The sequence below is a fragment of the Archocentrus centrarchus genome, chromosome 5, assembly GCF_007364275.1.
Source record: "Archocentrus centrarchus isolate MPI-CPG fArcCen1 chromosome 5, fArcCen1, whole genome shotgun sequence".
Classification (NCBI taxonomy): domain Eukaryota; kingdom Metazoa; phylum Chordata; class Actinopteri; order Cichliformes; family Cichlidae; genus Archocentrus; species Archocentrus centrarchus.
This window is the reverse complement of record NC_044350.1, coordinates 24,854,459-24,878,211: the sequence shown is the minus strand read 5'-3', so window position 1 is coordinate 24,878,211 and position 23,753 is coordinate 24,854,459. Positions and strand designations below refer to the sequence as shown.

At 40.5% G+C, this 23,753-nt stretch overlaps 1 protein-coding gene across 5 annotated transcripts in view; it reads right to left on the bottom strand.

Moving 5' to 3' along the window:
* The window catches only part of r3hdm2 (R3H domain containing 2), a 66,237-nt gene that overhangs the window by 36,106 nt on the left and 6,378 nt on the right, over positions 1-23,753 (bottom strand). For all 5 annotated transcript variants that reach the window (XM_030729410.1, XM_030729413.1, XM_030729412.1 and 2 more), the window contains 4 exons: positions 2,392-2,552; positions 1,903-2,060; positions 1,526-1,748; positions 2-43 (listed from right to left, as the gene is read on the bottom strand). In XM_030729410.1, coding sequence (XP_030585270.1) covers positions 2-43; positions 1,526-1,684 — 201 coding nt within the window. In that variant the 5' untranslated portion in view covers positions 1,685-1,748; positions 1,903-2,060; positions 2,392-2,552. The remainder of the gene's footprint in view (position 1; positions 44-1,525; positions 1,749-1,902; positions 2,061-2,391; positions 2,553-23,753) is intronic.

Here is a 23,753-nt window from a genome sequence, read left to right as displayed (position 1 = left end):
CCTTGGCCCTTTTCCTGCCATGGCTATGGTTAGGAGCCCGTTTCTGAAAGAAGAATTTGTTATTTTAATAATTTTAATAATTCACTTTCAGCATATCTAACTACATTAAATAAATAGGATGCAGATAACCTCCATTTAAAAAGTAAGTAAATGTGTGTGAGATACAGGTGTGCATTCATCAGTATAAACCATCACCTGTGAAACAATCACCACAGAGCAGAGGGTCATGTGCTATATATCTGAGGTTTTAATATTACTGGCTAACACAAAGCTTCAGTGCAACACGTAATAAGAACGCTGTCATTTGTTGATTAAAAACCTAGAGCAAAATAGCAATAAAATGTAATTTTTGTTATTGCTCAAATAAATATTAGAATGCAAGGCACACTGCTGACAAGCAACACCACTCAAAAAACAGATGTAAGTGGAGGTTTTCAGATTTTGCTTTGTTGTCGTCTCTCATCTCAATGCAGGGGACACAGGAAGGAACAAATTTGATTTCTGGTAATGTAATGACTTTTGCAAAGATAACAGTGTTCGTCAAACACAACAAAACTTTTGCCAGTAAGGGGGAAAGTACAAGTAGCTTCTTAATTTGAAATAGAAAAACAAATTTACATGACATATGAAACCACCTCACCTGTTATCTACTTATTATAATCATGATTGTAGCATATGTATGTCTATTGCCTAACTCCTCCTACATGCATTAATCAGTCTGGATGAAACTTACTATATAAACTAACTATAAAGTCAGTTTATAGCTTTCAGCATCTATATAGCTTTTGGGAATTATTTTTAGAACACTCAAATCCTTCCAAATTATACATATATTAAGTGAAGTAGCTGATCAAAAAAAAAAAAAAAAAAAGTGACATTGCGTGTATGTCCCTGCACGTCTGTGAACTCTTCTCTAACAACTGATTTATATTACGTATAGCAGATGATCTCAAAACTGCAAAATTACCTGTACGTTATGTGTATGCTGGTTTTTTTTTTTTTAGTTCCTTTCACTATATTTTTACCGCAGTGGCACTTTGGGTTTAACTGGAATGTGTTGCCATGCATATCTGTAAATAAGTGTTCAAACAGTGATGCTTATATTACAGTCTCTTATACAATGAATATGTAGCTTGCAAAGAAGAACAATAAATATATGTATTTATTATTCATTTGTTTGGTGTTTATGAACAGCCATTTTTGCCATCTGACTATATACAGTGACATAATGAAGATAAAGAGTAATATGATAAATTAACATACATGTCTGTTTTAATACATAAGCAATGCAAACATGTGCCGCAGGCTAGTATCAATAATAATTGGTCAGCGTATCAGTGAGAACAAAGAGCTGATTACTGGATATTGTTACTGGCCCTGAAACTCAACAGTGGTCCTTCTCAAAAGAGGAGGAGAAATATTATTACCACTCTGTGGAATACAACTGCCATTTTTGCTGTAGCTATTTTTTCTTGCAACATTTAAATGTAAACTTATTACCACCAGTATTGTCAACTTCTCCTACCAGTGCATCCTGTGGGGCGCTATCGTCTAGCTCCAGGCCGTCTCCAGTCCCTTCCTTGGTGCCCTGTGGTTGAGGGGAGGTCTTGCCTCGACTGCAGGGCTCAATAAGTGGCCCACTCTCTCCCTCCTGCTGGATGTCTGTTGTCAGGCTCACTGACATCTTTTTAGGGGAGAGGGGGGAGGGTGGGAGTGGGGAGGGGGTTGGGTGGAGGACCCAGGAATGGCTAAGAAAAAGGTAGTAAGAGATAAGAGTGGGTGGGTGGGGGGTTCTATACTTTCTACACAGAATGGCTATCCATTTGTCAAAAACTGGTTAAAGACAAACCAAAGACGAAGACAAAGACAAAGACACAGCTGAATGTACTTCTACACTATTACCTGTAGGTGGAACCAGATCGGGGCTGGACTCTGTACAGTGAGCCTGGACAGGAACCACACACGGAAAGATGAGGGGACCCACTAAGGCAGTGTACTGGACTGGGCCGCAGCAGGGGGCAAAGTGCAGTCCATAGCAAGCCTTAGCCTTTGGGGAAGGGCTGCAAGGGGAAGAGATAAAAAGAAAAAAGCCCAAACTGAAAAATAACTAACAAAAAAAAAAAAACTTTCTGCAGATGAACTCTATGAACTGTTTAGAAAGACACTTTATCCTCATTACTTGGATGCGTTCATGAATTTACACACTTTATTGTCTTCTATTCATGAAAATTAGTTTGAGCTTACATCTTAAGATGCATTTTCTTAAGTAAACTAACTCTGAGCTCCAAATTTCCCAACATAGGTGCAAAACCTGCTCTAAAAGACACACCTTTAGGATAACCTTAGAAAAGCATGCACATGTGAAAAAAATATATACATATGTATATTTACAGCAATCGGGTGAACTGAAGAGGCAGCAGCTAGCCAGCCAGCCAGACAAGGGGGAGGGGCACCAAACGACCAGCCACCACCTCGGGGGTCTTCTGGGGCCTCTCTCTCTTCTCTCCCTCCAGCTTAGTGCAGCAGCATGGTCTGTCCTACAGTCAGGAGTCCTGGATACCAAGAGCAGAAGAGGAAGACACGGATGACGTCATGTTTCACACACCGAGTGACTCATCGCTGCTGCTGCTGCGATTTCTAGGAGGGAGGGGGACAAAGCATCTGAAAGCTCAAAACCTACCGACAGGCAGGTTTTGAAAAAGCAGCACCTAAAGCAGGATTAATCTTTATCAAACTGCTAAATTGTTGACTTTGTCACTGCTCATAATTAGTTTCTACAGTGTAGGCTCCATGCTTCACGAACAGCAAATGTGCGTTCTGAGAACGAACTATAAATGTGTTCCTCCTCTAAAATTCATCCCAACAGAAAGGTATCAGACATGCATCATCTGGCAAAGCCTCGCACACTGAAAATTTCTGCCTGTTCAAATAGAAGGTCCTGCACAGTACTAACCATTATTACTTTTTTAAAATTCTGGTATCTCGCAAGAATAGAAACACACACTCACCAGCAAATGTACTACAAGCCTATATTGTTTCACATGGTCAAAAATAGCATAAGCTGTGCATCCTTGTTAATTTAAAGGTACAGTAAAAAATGTATAAAAAAAGTATGATTGTCAGAACTAATGTATTACATGCATTGTTGCAGATTGCCATTCAAGTGCATGTCTGCACCACGGTGCCATGCTGCAGAATAGAATAGATAGAGCGTTCAAAATGAGGCAGGGATTCCCAGTGTGGGAAAGACCCAGGCAATGTAACAGCAAAGTCATCAGCAGCAGCAGCACCAGCATTACTCTACATCACTGACCAGGACACCCACAAGCCCCAGTAACACTCTGCTTACATAAACCTACAGCTACACAAGTAATGTATGGCTGACTTGATCACTTAAAAATAATCTGCTCCTGTTTGATCGCACTGTGCGGGTTATTTTGAACAAAGGGAATGAAAGGTTTTGGATCAGATAGCAAGTACATTCATTCATTCATTTCAAATGTCAGTCTCAAATCTCATGGCTGAGCAAACTGTGCTAGCTTAATGTTAGGGAGGGGCTGCAGGAGAAATTGTGAATCAGAGCCAGCAGTGGGGTGCTTATGAATAAACCGGCTTTACCTATGCTCTCCTCCTCTGCCAATCCCTCTCTTATGATCTCTCAGCTCTATCAACACTCCTCCCAGTTTCACTCAACACACATACACACAAACCAGCCCACAGGGTTGCCAAGGAGATGGTAACGTCATTCTGAACTACTGCCATTTGTGCTGAGTACCAGTGAAACAGGAAAGGAAAACAGTAATATTAAAAATAAATACAAGGGTTTCAGTGTACACAGAAAAATGGAAAGACAGAAGCAGAGAAAATGCAGCAAATTGAAAAGAAGCAGAAAAAGCCCAGGATATGCCATTACTGGAGTTCCATTTTCTCCTTCTCAAGTTCAGGCAATCTTACACTGACACAACAAAGTGGGTTCTCTATTTTCTAGGTCATGGGATATCAAGTAGTAAAATGTCAAATTAATGCTTTGACTAGCAACATTCAGTTTCCAGTCGATCTTCTTGCAAAAACAACCTTTATGGCTTTGTTGCGATTATTTCTGTCCAACGTACCATACAGCTTGGAATGTTAAGAGCAAGCTGCTTCTTCATTCTCCTAGTTACCAGGGTGGAAAGTCATACCTGTATGATTGGTTGCGTGTAAAAGTAAGAATAGTGATAACAACAACAGCTTTCTGCTTTCACAAAAAAGGCAGAGCACTCTGAAAATAAAACATATATATATATATATATATATATATATATATACACATATACACATATATATACACGCATACATATACACATATATATACACGCATACATATACACATATATATACACGCATACATATACACATATATATATACGCATACATATACATATATATACGCATACATATACATACGCATACATATACATACGCATACATATACATATACATACGCATACATATACATATATATACGCATACATATACATATATATACGCATACATATACATAAAAGCATGTTTCCACAAACCTAGGTAACACCACAAATCGTTTTTACCATCTCAAACAATGCCACAGTGCACAGCTGACCCTTTACCTGCACAATGCAATGCAGTGCAAGACTTATAGTCCCAGACACTTTTCCCATGCCAGAGACAATGATATCACAAATGCAACAGCCTATTTTTTTTTTCTAAAAGCTAACATTGCAGTAATCACTAAAATTTGCCTTTTTTTTTTTTTTTTTATTTGCCATTTTCAGGCCTTGTTGCTAGTGCACAATATTCATTTATTCTTATTACAGAGGTACTTAGACTTTTGCAATTTTGTGTCCTGACATTAACTTGGGTCCACATATCGCTCCAACTGAAAACATAACCAATAACCAACACCAAAAATAATCAATCCTCATAAGCTGTCATAATGCAGTGCATGATATATCGACCCACATCATGCACATTACTCATCTTGCAGAGTAGCTTGGACCCTGATGACAGGCAACTAGTTGAGACACACAGGTCATACACTGCCCTGCCCACTGGGTCAGGTTACCACATCAAAAGCTGCAAATGGAAAGGAGCCCTGAATCAGACATGAAGGGTGTCTGTGCCTGTGTGACAAAGGAAGCCATCTGCCTGGTGTACTGTAATAGTGTGTGGTAGTTTTAAGGCAGACAGTATGTGTATACCACTGTAGACAGCAGGCTAGTCAGACTAAATATTCTGTGCAGGTATGAGCTCATTGTCAAATTTAGCTTGCCTCTGGTCAAGTTGGGTCAGGGTCTCTGCAATAGTTAGCAGTGCAGTAAGCCACAGAAATGAAAGGAATTGCATGGTCATTTTAAATGTGGCAGGATTATCGATACCAAATACTATGCAATGACTGACACAACAAATGCCCAATATAAATCAGACTGAGAGTCAAACTCTTTGTCCACAAAAATAATCAGTCAATAGGGCAAGTGAACAGAGAACAAGCTCAGTAAAATCCTACAGTTTTGTCTGGGTAACTTAACAGTTGCTACTATGATCAGTTTTTGCTTCATTCATTGCATCATTTCAAATTTCATAATGGAGAAGCATGCGTAGCAAGAATGCCTCTCCATTTTCTCTGCAGAGGCTGAATGAAAGATGAAGGTGAATGAAACGCTGCAAACAGGAGTGAGCATGCACGCATAAACCCACAGACAGCAGTGGGAGAGACGCACACAGGCAGCTCGACCCAGTTCATCTCCTCTGTATTCAGCTGCGCACCTCGCCCATTTGACGTCAGAGAGAACCCATTTCACAAAAGGCAGCAAGGTTATGTCTTCACAAAGTGGAGGCTGATGTGTGTGTAGTAAAGGCAGAGTTTGTGCAAGCTCAGTGCCTGCACATATCATATATCAGCAGCCCTCGCAGTGTGTGCGTAGCAGTGCTCGTAAGTGTCAGAGAGGATTCCCCTTTGCGTTGGTTGCACAATTTCACACAGGGAGGGGGACGAGGGTGATGGGAGAGCACTTCGGACTGTTGAGGAGCAGTCCATGTACATTTACTCCACTTGCATCAAATATCTATAGATGAGTAATTTTGGATAGAGTTATCAGCCATGAGCTATGTAAAAGGGAATAAGGTGACTATAAGGTTCAGAGAAAAGAAGACAGACACAGTAAAAGAGAGGCATCCCGGAGGCACTCAAACACAAATAAAGGGACCAAAATGGTCAAATGTAGTGGAAGACAGGGTTTCTCTTCTTCCATATATGCCTCTGTCCTTCTCCTTGCCACCCCCTCTGTTGTTTCTCTCTGCGTTATGAGGATACCCCTTCCTGCCTTCCACCCCCTCCACATCAACCCCTCCCATCAATATCTCTCTCTCCTTCCACCCACTAATAAATGTTAGCTCTCTCTGCATCTGTTTTTCTTCCTCTTTTAATGTGTCTTCTTAAATTGTCAGGCCTGCTGCTGACGCCATCCTCCTCCACTCAGGCAGCCCACTCAGTCCTGTGGGACGAGCTATGACTCATTCTCTCCCTCCTTCCCTCTTCTCCCTCCTTAGTTACCTACCTACATACATACCTTTCTGTAACCATCTATCTGTTGCTCACTACTTATATCCTATATATAGTCCTCTGCTGCATGTGGAAAAACATACAGAAGGTATATGAAGAGTAAAGAACCGACAGAATAAAAACACAAGGACAAACTGGGTGATGCAGCAAAAGATGTGTTTGCCACGTAAATTACAGTCTTTTCTGCATAATGAACAAATGCCAGTGGAGAAAGAGGGAGCAACCTGATCTTGGATGCATTATTGATGAAGTCAAGAGTGCAGGAATGTGGGTGAGGAAGAGAAATATTGAATTCCATGTAAGCCAAAACTGAACAAGTAAATAAGAGTTGTGAAATAATCACTTATTAAAGCAAAAAGATAATCTATGTAGAGAAATGTAAAATCAAAATAACTAGTTACCTATTCCTTTACAGCTTCTACTACCCTTACTTCAAAAAGCCTTTACTGGTATCTTGTAGTGATGACTTTCAAAAGCTAGCTGCCAGTAACAGCTTATGTTTCTATATAAGATTTTAAAAAGAAAATACTAGCAACTTCCAAGACCATAAAATGAAGCCAATGGAAGTGCCAAAAATTGCAATTCCTCCCGTGGCCACTTTGAGGCTGGCTCTAAACTCCAGTTAACTGTTGTTTCTGAAATGTTTACTAGCCAGGGTTGCAGGCCCAACAGATGAAAATACCAGTCTTTGAAAAGTGTAAGCAAGTTCTGATTGGTCGAATTTTTGCCTTCCATTTAAACGACTTGTAAGTTAGTTGCCCGGAATATCCCTAGATGTCAGGCTGCCTACGTTCATATTTTTTTATACAGTCTATGGCACAGACAACATTCACTTTACCTCCACTTGACATCTTCTCATTCATACGCCATCAACCTGACTCTGCACTTCATCCTACAGCATCTGGACTCCCAGGGAACCTACGCCAGGATCCTGTTTGTGGACTTCAGCTCTGCCTTCAACACCATCATCCCTGATCTCCTCCAAGAAAAGCTGTCCCAGATGAACGTGCCTGATCCCATCTGCAGGTGGATCACTGACTTCCTGACGAACAGGAAGCAGCACGTGAGGCTGGGGAAGAATGTCTCGGACTCCCGGACCATCAGCACTGGCACTCCTCAGGGCTGTGTCCTCTCTCCTCTGCTCTTCTCCCTGTATACCAACTGCTGCACCTCTGACCACCAGTCTGTCAAGCTTATTAAGTTTGCAGACGACATGACTCTCATCGGACTTATCTCAGACGGGGACGAGTCGGCCTACAGGATGGAGGTCAAACGTCTGGCGTCCTGGTGCAGCCACAATAACCTGGTACTGAACGCCCAGAAGACAGTGGAGATTATAGTGGACTTTAGGAAGCACACAGCCCCTCTACCCTCCATCATCCTGACTGACACCCCCATCACCACAGTGGACTCTTCTCGCTTCCTGGGAACTACCATCACCCAGGACCTCAAGTGGGAGCCCACCATCACCTCTGTCATCAAAAAGGCCCAGCAGAGGATGTACTTCCTGCGGCAGTTGAAGAAATTCAACTTGCCAGCAAGGACCATGGTGCAGTTCTATACTGCCATCATTGAGTCCATCCTCACCTCCTCCATCACTGTGTGGTACGCTGGAGCCACCACTAGGGACAAACAGAGACTACAGCGCGTTGTGCACTCTGCTGAGAAGGTGATTGGCTGTAACCTCCCATCTCTCCAGGACCTGTACACCTCCAGGACACTGGGGCGTGCAGGTCGGATCACAGCCGACCACTCTCACCCTGGGCACAGACTTTTTGACCCTCTCCCCTCAGGCAGGAGGCTACGGTCCATACGGACCAGAACCTCCCGCCATAAGAACAGTTTCTTCCCCTCTGCTGTTGGACTCATGAACAATTACCCTAAGACTGTTACTACCACCCTCCACAAACGCTGATGACCCTATGTCTATGCACCTGTCTGACTGCACTGATGTACATATTAGTGGAATATAGTCTACATTCTTCTATCTTTTAATTAGTCTCTGCACTGTATATTTTGTAATTTTGTAATATTGTGCTATAGTTATAGCTCTAATATCTCTGTATATTTGCAATTTGTATACTTGTATATTGTCTTATAGTTTTTATACTTATTTGTTTCTTTCTGTAAGCACGAAGTACCGCAGCAATTTCCTAATGCTGTGAACCTGTTCACCCATATGGCAATAAAAACCTTCTGATTCTGATTCTGATTCTGATAACAACTGCACAAACATGAACAAGAGCAATCTGCATTAGAGGTTTTTCCACACCCTTTTAAGTGTCATTACAAGACAAACAGCTACACCATGTAGATGAGGATCTGAAAAGCTGTGCACAGTGCCTACAAACTACCAACTGACTACCATGCTGGGGCCTTCAGACGCTTCTCATCAGTGTGTATATCAAGAGCAATATTTTCAGGTAGGGCTTAGCAATGAATCCAATTTTAATTTCAATTCTGACATCCAGTGATTATGAAGACAATACCAGCAGGGCTAAAAGGATTATTCTTTTCTATGAATTTTCACTGACTATTTTTTTTTTCTTTTGTGAAGAATCAAAAGCACCCCTTTCATAAAAGCTGAAACTCACTCACTGTTTAGAGCAGCTCCAGCCATGATGACTAAAAGAACAGCTTCAGTCAACCTAGATAGGTTAAAACTGTCAAGGTTTCATAGATGAACCTGCACAAAGATTAACATCTCTCTCCAGATCGCTCAGGGTCTCTCAGCCGGTGCCAACTGACTATCGGATTAGGCCTCCATCACTAACCCTGAGGTTGCCATACAGCGCTCCCAAGGCACTAAGTCTGCTGACACCTGGGCCCCTGTTTGCACCTGTCCATCCCTTCAAACATACCACAGTGAAGGTTGCAGCCTGGCAGGGACCAGCAGCTGCCCTTGTGAGATCGGGTTGAATTCAAAAGCAGCCTCTTGTCTGGGCCTACCGCCCTACTAGACGACCCCGCTTCCCCCACTGTCTGTCTCTTTTTTCTTTTTATTTGTGATTGACACTGGAACCACGAAGGGGGTCATTTTGGCCCATTAGCATTTTAAAAATCATGCAACTCATATTTCACGACTTTTTCTAAAATGGGTTTATTCATCAAATAGTGAATTTTTGGATGTCTGGGATTTTTTTTTAAATGACCACTTACACCTAGAACCACCAAGGATGTCATTTTGACCCCATAGAAATTAATGTAGAGCAACTTCTGTGGCATACTAGGTTGCCTAGAAAAAATTACTGTTTACACACATTTTGACATGAAGGCTATTATAACATCTAGCCAAGGCTAGATGTGACTGACAGATAAATATATAGGTTACTGTAGTTAGATAAAACATGATTACTATAGGGCTAAACGGGTCAGACTGCAGAGTGTGTGATAGAACATGGAGAACCCAGTGGGTTGCTAGCTTTGCAGAGCAGTGGAGGAACCGTAGCTGAACTGAGCAGAGAGATTAGAGTGTGGGGAACGAGTTCAAGCAAATAAAGAGTGAAATCCAGAGCAGAGCAACCAAATCAGACCGGTTTTAGGCCTGAGGATCGAAGCTGAGGGAGTGAAGGGGTGTAGACTGAGGCGGAGCAGCATGGATGCTGGATGAGAGGCTGCAGATCTGGTGATCAGAGGCAGATGTGGAAATGGTGGTAAACTTTCTGTTCTACTTTTACAATAATTAATGCATTTAAAATTAATTAAAAGGTTATTTTTTATTTTGTAGCCAGCTGTGAAGTCAATTTTAAAATGTCAACAATGAGTTGACAATCAGTTTCACAGTGAGCGCTCTGTCTTTATACATTATTTTAGCACAACTAATACCACAAATTATCCAAAATTCATTAACTTTTCATAATGTTCTGTAATAATTAAATTATTTAGATGTGTTAGTTATTGCATTGTTTGCTGTACCTTTTAGTAGTTTATTACAATGTGTATTGTAAGAATCATAGTTTCTGAGTTATAAGGCTTTCTGTTAATTTTCGACCAATAACTCATTAAGTTGACCTTCCAAGACCTTGGTGGATGCAAGTCAAATTTTAATGGAACGTTAACATGACCCCAACTCCACACCCCTACAAAGTTTTATAAAAATTTATTCAAAACGTTGAGCCATCAGACAGAGTTTACAGACATGTTTACAGACAGAGTGACACAAATGCACACACACGCTACCAAAAACATAACCTCTTTGGTGGAGGCAGTAATGCATTTTATTTCTTTATTCTGTGGCCATAGGGACTACTGTTGGGGGTCTATGTTAGCACAGAAGCAGTAATAGACCCTGTACAGCTAATTGCACACTTACATATCAAAAGGTGTTTTATCAGTACAATGTTGCTGAACAATTTTTTCCACACATTGCTCACTATAAACCCAGTTTTCTGTAATAAAAAAAAAAATTGTGCAGAGGTATAAAACCCACAAATGGTCATCTCTGCATTGTATAGGGAAATAGGAATGTACAACAGAATAGATTAATGTAAATCTTAGAAGGCAATCCTGGTAAAATGAGAAAACGCAATGAGCATTTATCATGTTTTACATAAAACAACATCTTAGTTTCAGAGCTGAAAAAGTCCTGAAACTTTCTGCACAATGGCAAAAACTGGGACATAAAAAAATGCATTTTTGCAACATTTTAGACACAGCAACACTAATGCATCAGCTCCTAACAATTTTTTTGGAAAAATAAAACTGTCCAAAAAGCTAGACATTTTACAGTTAATCCTTCTGGACAATCAGAAACATGATTTGAAACAATCATATCTCTTAGCTGCCCTCAAGAAGATGTATATTGGATTGTGGAGTTATCTTGTCTCCTCAAGTACCGTGAAGAGATTTATGAAAGATTCTGCCTCCCACACTTGAGCTGCCGATGTTAAATGAATAACTGTGTCAAAATGCAACTGGGTGGCAGCTACTGCACTCATTATAAACCTTATGTAACATATCAGCTTCTTTTAGTGTGAGAAGCAGTGCAAGAGGATGTAAGAGACAGGAGACGGGTGGGGGGGGGGTGAAAGATGGAGGAGCAAGGGGTGGATAGTGAGACAGGAAGAGAAGGAAAACTTCTCAATGATGAAACAATCTGCACTGTTAAGTGATTGGACCAGACTTCCACCAATGGGAGGACCAGCTCCATGGCAACAAGCTCTGTCGCCAAGAGAAAAACAGCCATATCCCTCAACACCCCCATATTTTTTCCTCTTCTTTTCTCTCTCACGACCCCCGTCCTTTCCCCAATTACAAAGCCCAATGTTTTTATCATTGGATATTCTTGTAAAGATGAAACAAACAAACACACGCACGCACACAGAGCAACATCATGGGTTACGTATAGTCTGAACAACACAGCTCAATTGCAGACACAGCAAACATACACACATATATGATCAAATACGGCATGCTGATGTACATGGGGCACACTGACTTAACACAAAATTATCAGAATGCCTTTCATTCACACAGTTTGTTTAAATGTGCAAACTGGCTTTGACCTCCCGAACTGTTTCACTCCGTCTATATGAGAGCAGTGACTACTAGATCTGGTGGGGCTGAACCTTGCCCTCAACAGACTGAGCTCACAGACACAAAAACAGATTTCCAGAATAAGTAAGTAGGCCCCAGCAGATGGAAACTGTCCTTTCCTGTCAGATGCACATTATGCACAATAAGAGGTCATCATACACTGATCAGCCACAAAATTAAAACCACTTATAAGTGAAGTATCACTGATTATCTCAAATTTAAATACTGCCCATACAAATACTGTGTTTATTTTAAATGTTGCTGAAATGTACGGCACTTTTTGCTGTGACCAACATGACACACACAAACACCATGTGACACTAGTTTGCCAATTACAGGTAACATTAGCAATGCTAACAGCAGCAGGTTAGCTTCCATACACTTGTGCAGAATCTTTTAGCAAACCAAGCACAGCTTTACAGGCTCAAGCTAACTAATACAGGGTAGTAAACCACAGGGCACACGACTTCTGCTTGATCCCTGAAGCTAATCCATTCAAAATGCAATGCAAATAGCCCACACTGAAGCCTTCCAGATATATTAGGCCATTCTCAAGTATACTCGAACTGTATTTTGTTCCTCACAGCAAGTCAGAGGTGAGTGGGATAACGAGATGACTTCTTTTGGCTGTTCCCTTTAGGAGTCGTGACACTGGATCATCTACCTCCATCTTACTCTGTCCCTAGTATCCTCCTCTGTCACACCAACCCTCTGCATGTCCTCCTTCACTACATCCATGAACCTCCTCTGTGGTCTTCCGGTTTTCCTCCTACCTGACAGCTCCATCTTAAGCATCCTTTGATCAACATATCCACTATCCCTCCTCTGCACATGTTCAAACCATCTCAACCATGCTTTGTGTCTCTAACTTTGTCTCCAAACCGTTCAAGCTCAGCTGTCCCTCTGATAAACTCATTTCTAAATCCTGTCCCGTCTGGTCACTCACAATGAAAATCTTAGTATCTTCAACTCTGCCAGTTCATCCTCCTATCTTTTTTGTTGTTGTCTCCAACCCAAACACAGCAGGTCTCACTACCATTCTGTAAATCTTTCCTTTTATTCTTCCTGCTATCCTTCTCTCACAAATCACCCATACCACTCCATCTTGCCTGCTACTTTGGATGGTTGACCCCATGTTTTTAAACTCATCCACCTTCACTACCTCTACTCCTTGCATCTTCATCTTTCAAGCTAGGCAATGACTGAAAAAAGTAAAACATGTACATTTTTTAGTTTCCACTATTTAGCATTTTAGATATGCCAGGAAAAACAGTTTAGATTCATTAAAACTACACACTTAAGTTTCTGTGCATTAAATTTTGTTACAGCACGGCAAGACACAAAAGCAAAACATGAAGTCCACTGTTTTGATCAATTTACACGCAGTAGCTAATCTGTTGTGCCTGCTCTGTGTTTATACATGTTGGCATTTGTGTGTGCAAGACTTGTGGGTGCACTCCAAAACCTAATGGGAATGGTTACTAGTTAGAGCTTACTGAGTTTTGCTTTCACTCAGTTTCAATTCATTGTACAAAGAAACAATTGCCATTTTTTGCAGACTTGAAGGAAGTTTTACTTGCTGCACTCTGTGCGCTATGTAAAATAACATCTCTATGAATAGAATAGTACCCACTATGGACCAATAACACATATTTTACAGATCCTGTTGGGATCCAAATAAAGATGTTTCATTCGTCCATCTACCAATATTACCACCAGCATTTCAATAATTGCTGTAAAATTCTAAACCCACTCAGCATATGCCTCTAGCTTAGGATACACATTCTATCACCATCTTAGGCTGTTCCCTCCTGATCAAACATTTGTAGACTGTTGCCTTAGACCCAGAGTAGACAATATAATTCACTGCCTCAAACCTCTGAACATTTTTATGCTTTATAAACTGTTACTGTCTCTTTATGGTTGTGTCTCTTTTGCCCAATATCTATTATTTTCTGTTCATTACAATTTGAGAGCAGAATGGACAAGTAGCAGTTTCTATTGCCCCTCAAAGCATTTCATCATCACTCCACTCGGAGACTGAGTTATCCCTTCTCAGAAGTAATCCTTAAGACTTGCTGTCTGATCATTTTGGGATGAAATTGCCAAGCTGGCCATTATAGACAGGTGCAAGAGGGGGAGATTAGGAAGGGGTTATTATTAAGAAATAATTTTAGAACACCAGGGAGACATTGATAGTGATACACTGGGTTCTACACATGTGCCACAAACAGCTGAGAAACATGTAAAACCAAGTTCCTTAAATTTCACTTTGTTAGTTTTAACATAATCTTACTAACAGTTAAGCAAACAAACTACTGAAAAGATGCCACTGTTTTGCTGGAGGAAAAAGAGCTAGAATGAGGAGTGCAATGCCTTGGTCCTCACTCAACTCTGTGCAGCTGGCCAATTATGACACAAAATTGGTGTGAATATCAACTGATGGAAAGGTGTGGTGTGAGTGGGTTTCCCAGTATTACCTAACATCAGCATGCTGTTTGGACAAACCCAAATCCTGTTTCAGGCTGTTTATGTTCACACCAAGTGAAATCCCACTTACCAATTACCATTACCAATCATTTTAAATATAGTAAGTCTCACTACCATTTTGTAAATCTTTCCTTTCACTCTTGCTGCTATCTTTCTCTCTTCTTTTCAAAGTTTAAAAAGGATTCATGAATAACTATGTCATGGTTACACAGTGCCCAAGCTATTCAAGGAATGCTCTGTCAGGGTGTGCTTCCATTTGACAGCAAAATAGATAAATTTCCAATAAATAAAGCTAAAAAAAAAAAATATATATATATATATCTGTGGCATATAACAAACACAGATGCTTTTGTAATGGATCAGTTTCAGGCAAACACAATTTTTTTGAATGTTACACCTGTATGCATGTGGTGTAATGGAGTTTGCTTTAGCATGTTCCTCATAGCTCTTCTTTTGGAAGCACATGCCAAATAACCAGTTCATTTAATGTTAATGACACTGATAAACACAAAAGAATGAAGTCAAACAGTTTACATCCATTATAATTACTGCTCTGAACAAAACTGTAAAAGTTAAAACTCATCAGCATGCTGTTGCAGCAGAAATATAAATTTCAAAGCTTTGTTGACAAAATGATTAGCCACATAGGATGCAAACTGCCCACACTTCAACACTGTAGATTGTAGATCAATACAAACTCAAGTAGTTCCCATGATTGAGGCGCAGGCTGTGGAATAGCTAATTGTGATGGATGGGGCAATGGGGGGGAACTAAGAATGAAAAGAAAATTACATGACAACTGATGAGCAACATTAGAAACAGCTTTCAAAAGCTAGGCCAGTTATAACTAAGGGTTTGATTGCACAAGCTATTAGATTCCACAGTGCTACTCTGGGACATCAAAACACAATGGTCTAAGTCTGAATATATTATATAGTCTGAACACTGCCATCCAACTACTGGATGTGTCCAGATGGTGGTCAATGTCCTCTGTGATGTACACAAACCTCCACTTGCCTCAGCCACACTTAATGACAGCTGGATCTCTGGACTGCCAATGCCAGAACACTGTTGGATGCTTGAGTGTTGCTTGCCTGCCAGCCAGCCAGCCAGCCTAACCCAGAAGTCAGGCATCCAGCCAGTCAACTTGCCAGGCTGTCTAAGGCCAGTGCAAAGTGGTATTCTCTTACGATGTGTCTTGTGCACTCAATAACCGGGCAGGAAGGCAACATTGCCATTCATTCAGATATCCAGCTAACTAATACTCATTTCACTGTAGCACCAAACATTGTCCTCTGCAGTGTTTCTACTCTCTCCTTCAGTCCCAAGGTCTAGACAAGCAAGATAAATATCAAATACCATATACCACAGCCCCACAGATCATGGCCTGAAGACACACAAGACAGACACACCCCAAACAAGATCTCGCCTCTAATATCATACCAAATGAGGCTAGAGATGGGTGATATGATGATCATATGATCTCCTTGTCAGAGGAAACGTACAGAACCCGTTATGAAATGAACTACAGCAGACTGACTGTAGTTTACAGAGTAAGTGAAGTCATTCACTACAAGAGGAATAATAGTGTAGTAGGGCTGTAACTATCAATTATTTTAGTAATTGAATATTCTATCGATTATTCCATCGATTGAGTAACTGGATAAGAAATACTTTTGTCTTATTGACAGTTCATCTGCATATTTAACTTCTGTAGATTTACTGCAGATTTTTCACAGTGTGAAAAACAGCAGTGATGGAGCAGCTGCAAAGTTCTCTTTTCTTCACGTTGACACTTGCTGATCAGGTGGTTGGTGAAGGGCTCATCCAGCCCGTCGTTACTGAATGATCACTAGCATTAATGGTGGCGCCTGCTAGCAAACTGTGGTGATAACGATCCGTTCCGTTGTCTAACAGCTAAAATTCTCAGCCCAGCGAGCTCAACACACACACACACACACACATACAAACGCGTGTGAGTGTAGAGAGCAGTGGAGGCAAGAAAAAGCGTTTCAGTAATGATCCACTCGGTGTTAAAGGGTTGTTTTTTCCAAATGACGGAAATCTGTCGTAGTGACAGAGAACTTTAATGCTGCTAATGTGGATGAAATGCTCCACTTACACAGTCACACCTGAGTGCTGCAGAGTTTAAACGAAGCATTGAAACAACAAATTTGTGTCGAGGATTTTTATAATCGAATTATTCGAGTTCCTCAATGAATTGTTGCAGCCCTAGTGTGTAGCATGGATTTCTAATATTTAGCTGCAATGATTCAGAATGATCATCTTAAACTGAAATACTGATATATAGAGTGGGCATTGTCAAGACTGTAAATGGTGCTAATACTAGGGCTGGCAATATACTGATATTTAAAATAAAATAAAATATTAAATTGACAGTGTTTTTATACTGATGTACTGTCTGATATTGCATTACATAAAGGATTTCTTAACTCATTGATTAACATGGCCCCCTCGCTCTCAATGCTTTCTCACAGCTAGGAGGGAGACATTGCTGGACCAACGATAATCAAGTTAAATGTTAAGTTAATGTTAAAACTCCATGTGTGGCAAAAGTGCTAGGAAGAATCATCTTTTTAAACCCACCAGAGACTGACAAAAACAGGAGTTGCTGGTCTGTTTTCTGTGATTTTTGCAATTAGTCTGGATGCCAGCTTAGTTCAGCTCAACTGAATCTGTGGGGAGAATTGTAATTCAGGTTGTGCATCATGACTGTTCCCCAAAATCATGTGGTCTACTGGCCAGATCCCACCTCTAGAAGAATGAACAGCACCATCCATAGCAGTAAGTTACCATAGTTGGATAAAACATGGCCTCTGTCCTTTATGTTTGACCATTTCAACGAAAATGTTCCAAGAATAACAACACTGTGTTAAAACAGAAAAACAGGGGATAAAGACAGGCTGGCTGGCTGAGCTGTAGATACAAAATGAAAAAATGCATACTCTTTCACAGATGTATAAGCTCAACTAAAGGGGCCTAATACAAGTGAATATAGTTGTATGTATTGTATCCTAGAGATGCCAATTTTAAACAGTTTTTCTATTAGTAAAACATGTTAAATAATCATTAAATTGACAAACACAGAAAATAACTTTTCCATAGGTTTAATAGTCTCTGCAAAAGTCAAGAGTCAGTTGCATTAAGAATCTGAAGGTCGGATGAGCATTGCGTTAATTGAATTCTAAATCAAACTGGCAAAAATTGATGACTTCATTAAAACTTGCTATTCAACAACTGGTCCAACAAAATCCAAAATACTTCACAGAGCAAACAAGCTGCAGTCTTCAACATTGCATTACTTTATTATTCTCTTTAGACTGGACTTTGGCATAATTCTGATACCTGATCTATGTAACAGAAATACTTGTTGACTGTAGTTAGCCCAGCTGCTGCTGGAAACAGCTAGTCAGGTGGAACAGATGTCCAAAAGCATTGTCTGTCAGTGCTTACTAACCACTAACATATTTATACACTGAGCAGAGAGCACCCTGGTACACTTCATCATTTTATTTTTAATGTTGTTGGAAGCATGTGTAATCAGAGTCCTGCTGCTCCTGAACGTTTGCAGCGTTAGAAGCTACAGCTGTTCTCTGCTGTCTTGACGCTCAGCTCCCGGCGTTTGAAAATTTGAGTTTAGTATTAACTGGGACAACCACACACCTTTTTCACAACATATCAACATATCAGTTAACTGCTGACTTACTTCTTAGATGGAAGAGAGGATCTGCATGTAATACAATTTAAGCTGCGCTAAAGGGGCAATCAGCAAACACACCCATGTCTCCATGCTAAGGCAACTTCAAATGGTAACAAGTCAGTAACACAGTATCCGATTAGTCAACAGTCATCCAAAGTGATCATGGGAAAATAAAAAAACAATCTAACAATGATGTTAACAAGGAGTTGTTTTCAAGGATGGACTGCAACACATCTCAAAGTTTTAGGATCGAAATCAGATCCCTGGTAAAAACAGATGCATCAAAAATTAATCAGCCAAAAGTTAATCATTAAAACCTCTGATCCCATTCCAGTCACCAACCTTCTAGTTGATGCGTTGGAAGGGTGGTGGGGAGTGGGGGATTTACACACACACACACACACACACACACACACACACACACACACACACACACACACACACACACACACACACACACACACTATATTGCCAAACGTATTAGCTTGTCTAACTTCACACAAATATGAACTTAATGGCATCCCATTTTTAATCCACAGGGTTTAATATGATGTTGGCCCACCTCTTGCACCTGTAACAGCTTCAACTCTTCTGGAAAGGCTTTCCACAAAGTGTAGGAATGTTTTGTGGGAATTTTTGACCATTCTTCCTTAAGTGCATTTGTGAGGTCAGACACTGATGTTGGATGAGAAGGCCTGGCTCACAGTCTCCGCTCTAATTTATCCTCAAGGTATTTTGTTGGGTTGAGGTCATGACTCTGTGCAAGCCAGTTAAGTTCAACACCAAACTCACTCATCCATGTCTTTATGGACCTTGCTTTGCTTACTGGTGCACAGTCTTGTTGGAACAGGAAGGGGCCATTCCCAAACTGTTCCCACAAAGTTGGGAGCATTAGCAGGGAGGGAAATCAGAAAAATTGTGCACACTGTGACAAGTTTTTGCAATTTGGGATGATCAAAAGATATGGACCTAAGGTTTTCAAAACCATTGTTGAGGTGGCCCCTTGTTGGGCACTCAGTAATGACCTCATAAATGGATTTCTTGTACTAAAAAACCAAGGAAAAGTGGCATCATACAATGTTCTACTGGTAACAGGAGATTAGATAAGCCATTTTCTTTTTCTGATGGTGGTCATATTGGATTTTTTGCATACAGGCCACCAGGTGGCCACCTGAACTTGTATGCGGTGGTTTTTGAAAACCTCATGTCCATACCTTTGACTATGCCAAATTGCAAAAACCTGTCACAAAGTGCAAAACTTATAAATGTTTCTGAATTCCCTCCCCACTACACGAAATTGTCCAAAATCTCTTGGTATGCTGAAGTATTAAGAGTTCCTTTCACTGGAACTAAGGAACCAGGATGCAACTTCTCAGCCATGGAAAACCATTCCACAAAGCTCTCTACGCACTGCTCTTGAGCTAATCTGAAGGCCACATGAAGTTTGGAGGTCTGTAGCGGTTTACTGCAGAAAATTGCCAACCTCTGCACACTATGCACTTCAGCATCCACTGACCCCACTCTATGATGGGTTGCTGTCATTCCCAGTCACTTCCATTCTGTTATAATACCACTAACAATTGCATGTGGAATATTTAGTAGTGAGGAAATTTCATGACTTGGACAATTTCTTGGACAAGTGGCATCCTATCGTGGTACCATGCTGGAATTGACTAAGCTCCTGAGAGTGACCCATTCTTTCACAAATGTTTGTAGAAGCAGTCTGCATGCCTAAGTGCTATACACCTCTGGCCATGGAAGTAAACACTTGAATTCAATTATTTGGATGGGTCAGTGAATACCTTTGGCAATACATATATCCTAATCCACTCATAATGAAAATGATTCATAATTCAGAATCTCTTACTACATGAAATTTGTTGACAGTGTGAATTCTGTAGAGAATTAGCCCTCAGTTGTGAGAGACTTAGCACGGTATTGGCAACACACCAGCCACAGCACAGATTAGGAAGTACTGTTAATTAGAGAAACTGCACAGTGCCGCGACTCACTAAATCAGGTAGCTGACCTGACAGTGGTGGCAAGTCAGCTGTTTGCTGTGCTGTGCCATGCCATCTGTTTACCTGTAAAAGCCAACCACTCCCAATAGGTCTGCCTATGTAAGGATAGCAATTTCTATCCCCACCTTCTTATAGTTTTTCTTGCATCTGTTTTCTGTGTTCATCATCACCTTCTAATTATGTCAAAAAGACATACCCCTAAACTTGTGCTGTTTAAAAATAGCATTTATTGTCTTTAGAGGGCTTTTACTGTCACATTTTGCCTTCTTTCAATTGCTCCTTAGGTTCTCTCTCTTCATTGAAATTCCCCAAGTGGGCACGTGTCTTTCCCAGTCTCATCTGAGCATAAAGTAGATAGAAGGTTGCACTGACCTAACTTAAGTCATTTGCCCCCTAAAGCAGAATAAAGCCCAAGTTTACTCTATATTTTACTGTTTAAATAATTGCAGATGGGCTTCAGAGCTTCACTGACACTTGTTCCTGCTAGCTCCTGTTAGCCATCTACCTTATTAAATCTCTTATTTGCAGAGCAGTTGTCAATTCTTAAAGTGACTGATGTATTTACAAAAGGTTACACACAAATTAAGGCCCCATTTACACAAGAACATTTTTATTGGAAACAGTGTTGTTTTACAGTTTTTGTTTTTGAATATTAATGCATTCAGGCGGAAACGTTTCAAAAACAATCTCCGTTTACATGGAAATGCAAGACGTTGAAAACGCTGTAGTTCCCATTGCCAGACCACAAGTTGGCAGTGTGGATACAGGAGTCGCAGCCATAGTGCGTGTGTGCCAGTACTCCGTTTTCAAAAAGTAGCATATTCACCTGTTTACATGGAAACGGAAACCGGAGCGTTTTGAAAGCACTCCACTCTTTTTAAAAAGTATAGTTTTCCAAACGTTCTCGTGTAAACGGAAGGCCACAATGTATCAAAACTTTACAGTTTCCATCTGAAAATGTTCTCATGTAAATAGGGCCTAACATGCATTAACACCATAATAAAAGTTCAGATGAGTGGGAAAACTGAAACCAGAAGAGATAAATGGGATTCAAGTGAGCTTTCTTTATTGAGGTTGTTTTTAATGAAATTTTTTTTACACAGTCTGTAGTTATCAATTTAGAATAAAAGTTTTGGAATTCAGATCTTTCTTAATGTTAAGGATGAGAAAGTGTAAACCTTCTGACGTAATGAGCAATTACAGCAGCAGTTTCTTGTGGGGTGTGCAATTGATTTTTTTCCCCTCCCTTCCTCTCCCTCGTACTTCCTCTGTTTCATACCCAGTCTTTTTCCCACGCATTAACAATCAGTATGCAAGAGTGAGGCTATAGGTGTACCAACTACCTGGGGAGCAGGACTACAATGTCATAAACAGCACAAGTACTGGTCATGAAAGGATGCACCCACACATTTTTATTATGTGAGGGGATGAACTTTATTATTTCATTCAAAGCTAATCACCTCGCTTCAGCTGTATGTGTTGTCTTATAATAGAAGTGGCTAATACATTTAAAAAAAAAATAGTTCTCTGTCTTGTCTAACTGACATGGTACATTTATGCCATGTTGTTGCCATGTATTGTACATCAATCTAATTGAATAAAGATGCATCACTTAGGACACTGCTGCCTGTTGATTTATTATAATGCTGAAAGAAATGCATGAATCTACATAAAGAAAAACAAAACAGGCAATGTTCTGAACGAGGAAGATCTGGGGCAAGTAAAAATAAAAATAAAAAAAAACAGAATAAAAAGGAGGAAGTGATGAGGATTGTGAGCCTGATTTTTCAGGATTATAACCACCAAAACAGTGAGGCAAAGGGAAAGCCAGGTCTTCTAAACCCGAAACAGTGCATAGGGCATGAGGATGGCTTGCTATTTATAGTGACAGATTTTTTATTCAAGAGGGTTCTGCTGTTGTGCCTTCTCTCACACTTGTGCTGTCTCTCTCTTGCATCCTCTCACCATTCCCACACACTTTGTTCCACAAATAAAGGAGGAGAACACTGCTGTATGCAGGTATAAATGTAAACTGCATTCCAGGTGCATTCATAAACAGTCATAACCACAACCCACTATTGCACTACTTTAATTCATGAGAGTGAGGATGAACACCAGGGACTCAAAATACAGTGCTGTCAACGAGCCTTATGTAAGCCCATAGGTTGTCCTTTTCCTCTGCACCCTCTCCCTCCCTCGCAATCAGTATGACAGTATTGCAGAGCAACACCTACTTCAGTGACTCCACACCACCAGCACACCCCCACCCTCCGCTGTCCCTCCTCCCACCCAGGGACAGTGGAAGGGAATTCCTCATTACCTCACCAAACATATTTCATGACCCTGTACATACATGACACCAGTAAATACACCACACATTATAGAATCTTAGAAGCTTTTGCGTGTAAAATTCTTCAATGCTAAAGCAATCATGTTTGATCTAATAAACAGTATGCACCCTGTAGGAAACTACCTTCCAGTAGACCACATTACATCATATTTAATGAGACATCACTGAAAAAAATGGTTCAGGAACTTTACATAGAGCAATCATGAAATGTGCCATCATAAGAGTTAATTATAGTAGCAGTAGCAATGGCTTCATGTTAAAAATCTCACCTACAAATTATTAACACCCAGTGACAAACACACACAGACACATTCACTTACACTGTACATCCTTTCTGTATTTTGAGTTCAGCTCTATGGATCTTGAGCCAAGTCAGATCAGGTGTCTCACAGATAAAACCACATCATCGCAGGAGAATGAGCAGCAGAAGCAGATCTGGACAACGCTGCGATTAGTTTTCCCTTCCCTAAATTAATCCCATTTCCTGCAGGAGTTTCACCTATGCCTCTTCAGCTCATTCAACTTTTGCCGTCTTCAAGCTTGCCGTGTTCCCTTCCTGCCTGTATGTACTATCAGCTCCAGTTTCTTAATGGGTTTCATGAAAATGGTCACACACAAAAAAAAAACCCAACAACTATTTCGACTGCCCCCTTTCTTTTTCTGAATGAAGCACAAGCACAACAGTGAGAAAGAAAACCTTGCTTGCAAGCTGGCTCCCTCTCTCGCTACCACTCTTATGCCATCATGCGCACAGTTTGCACCGCTCCCTTCTCCTCCAACCCACCCTTTCGTGTGGATTCTGTCTCTCTCTTACATATCTTGTTTGCTCTCTGCCTTTGTGAAACAATGTAATTGCAATGACAGGCAAACCATGGTGCACAAGAAGCCCAGCTCTTTAAAAAGCTGCTTGGATCAGTTAATATGTCACTTGATACAACATTATCTATTTACTATAAGCTCTCATTAGAGTGCTAAACTCTTTTAACAGGTACAGTTTAAGGTTTGGAACTTCTTTTTTGTGCAATAATGAAACAGATTTTATCTGCATTGGGCAGA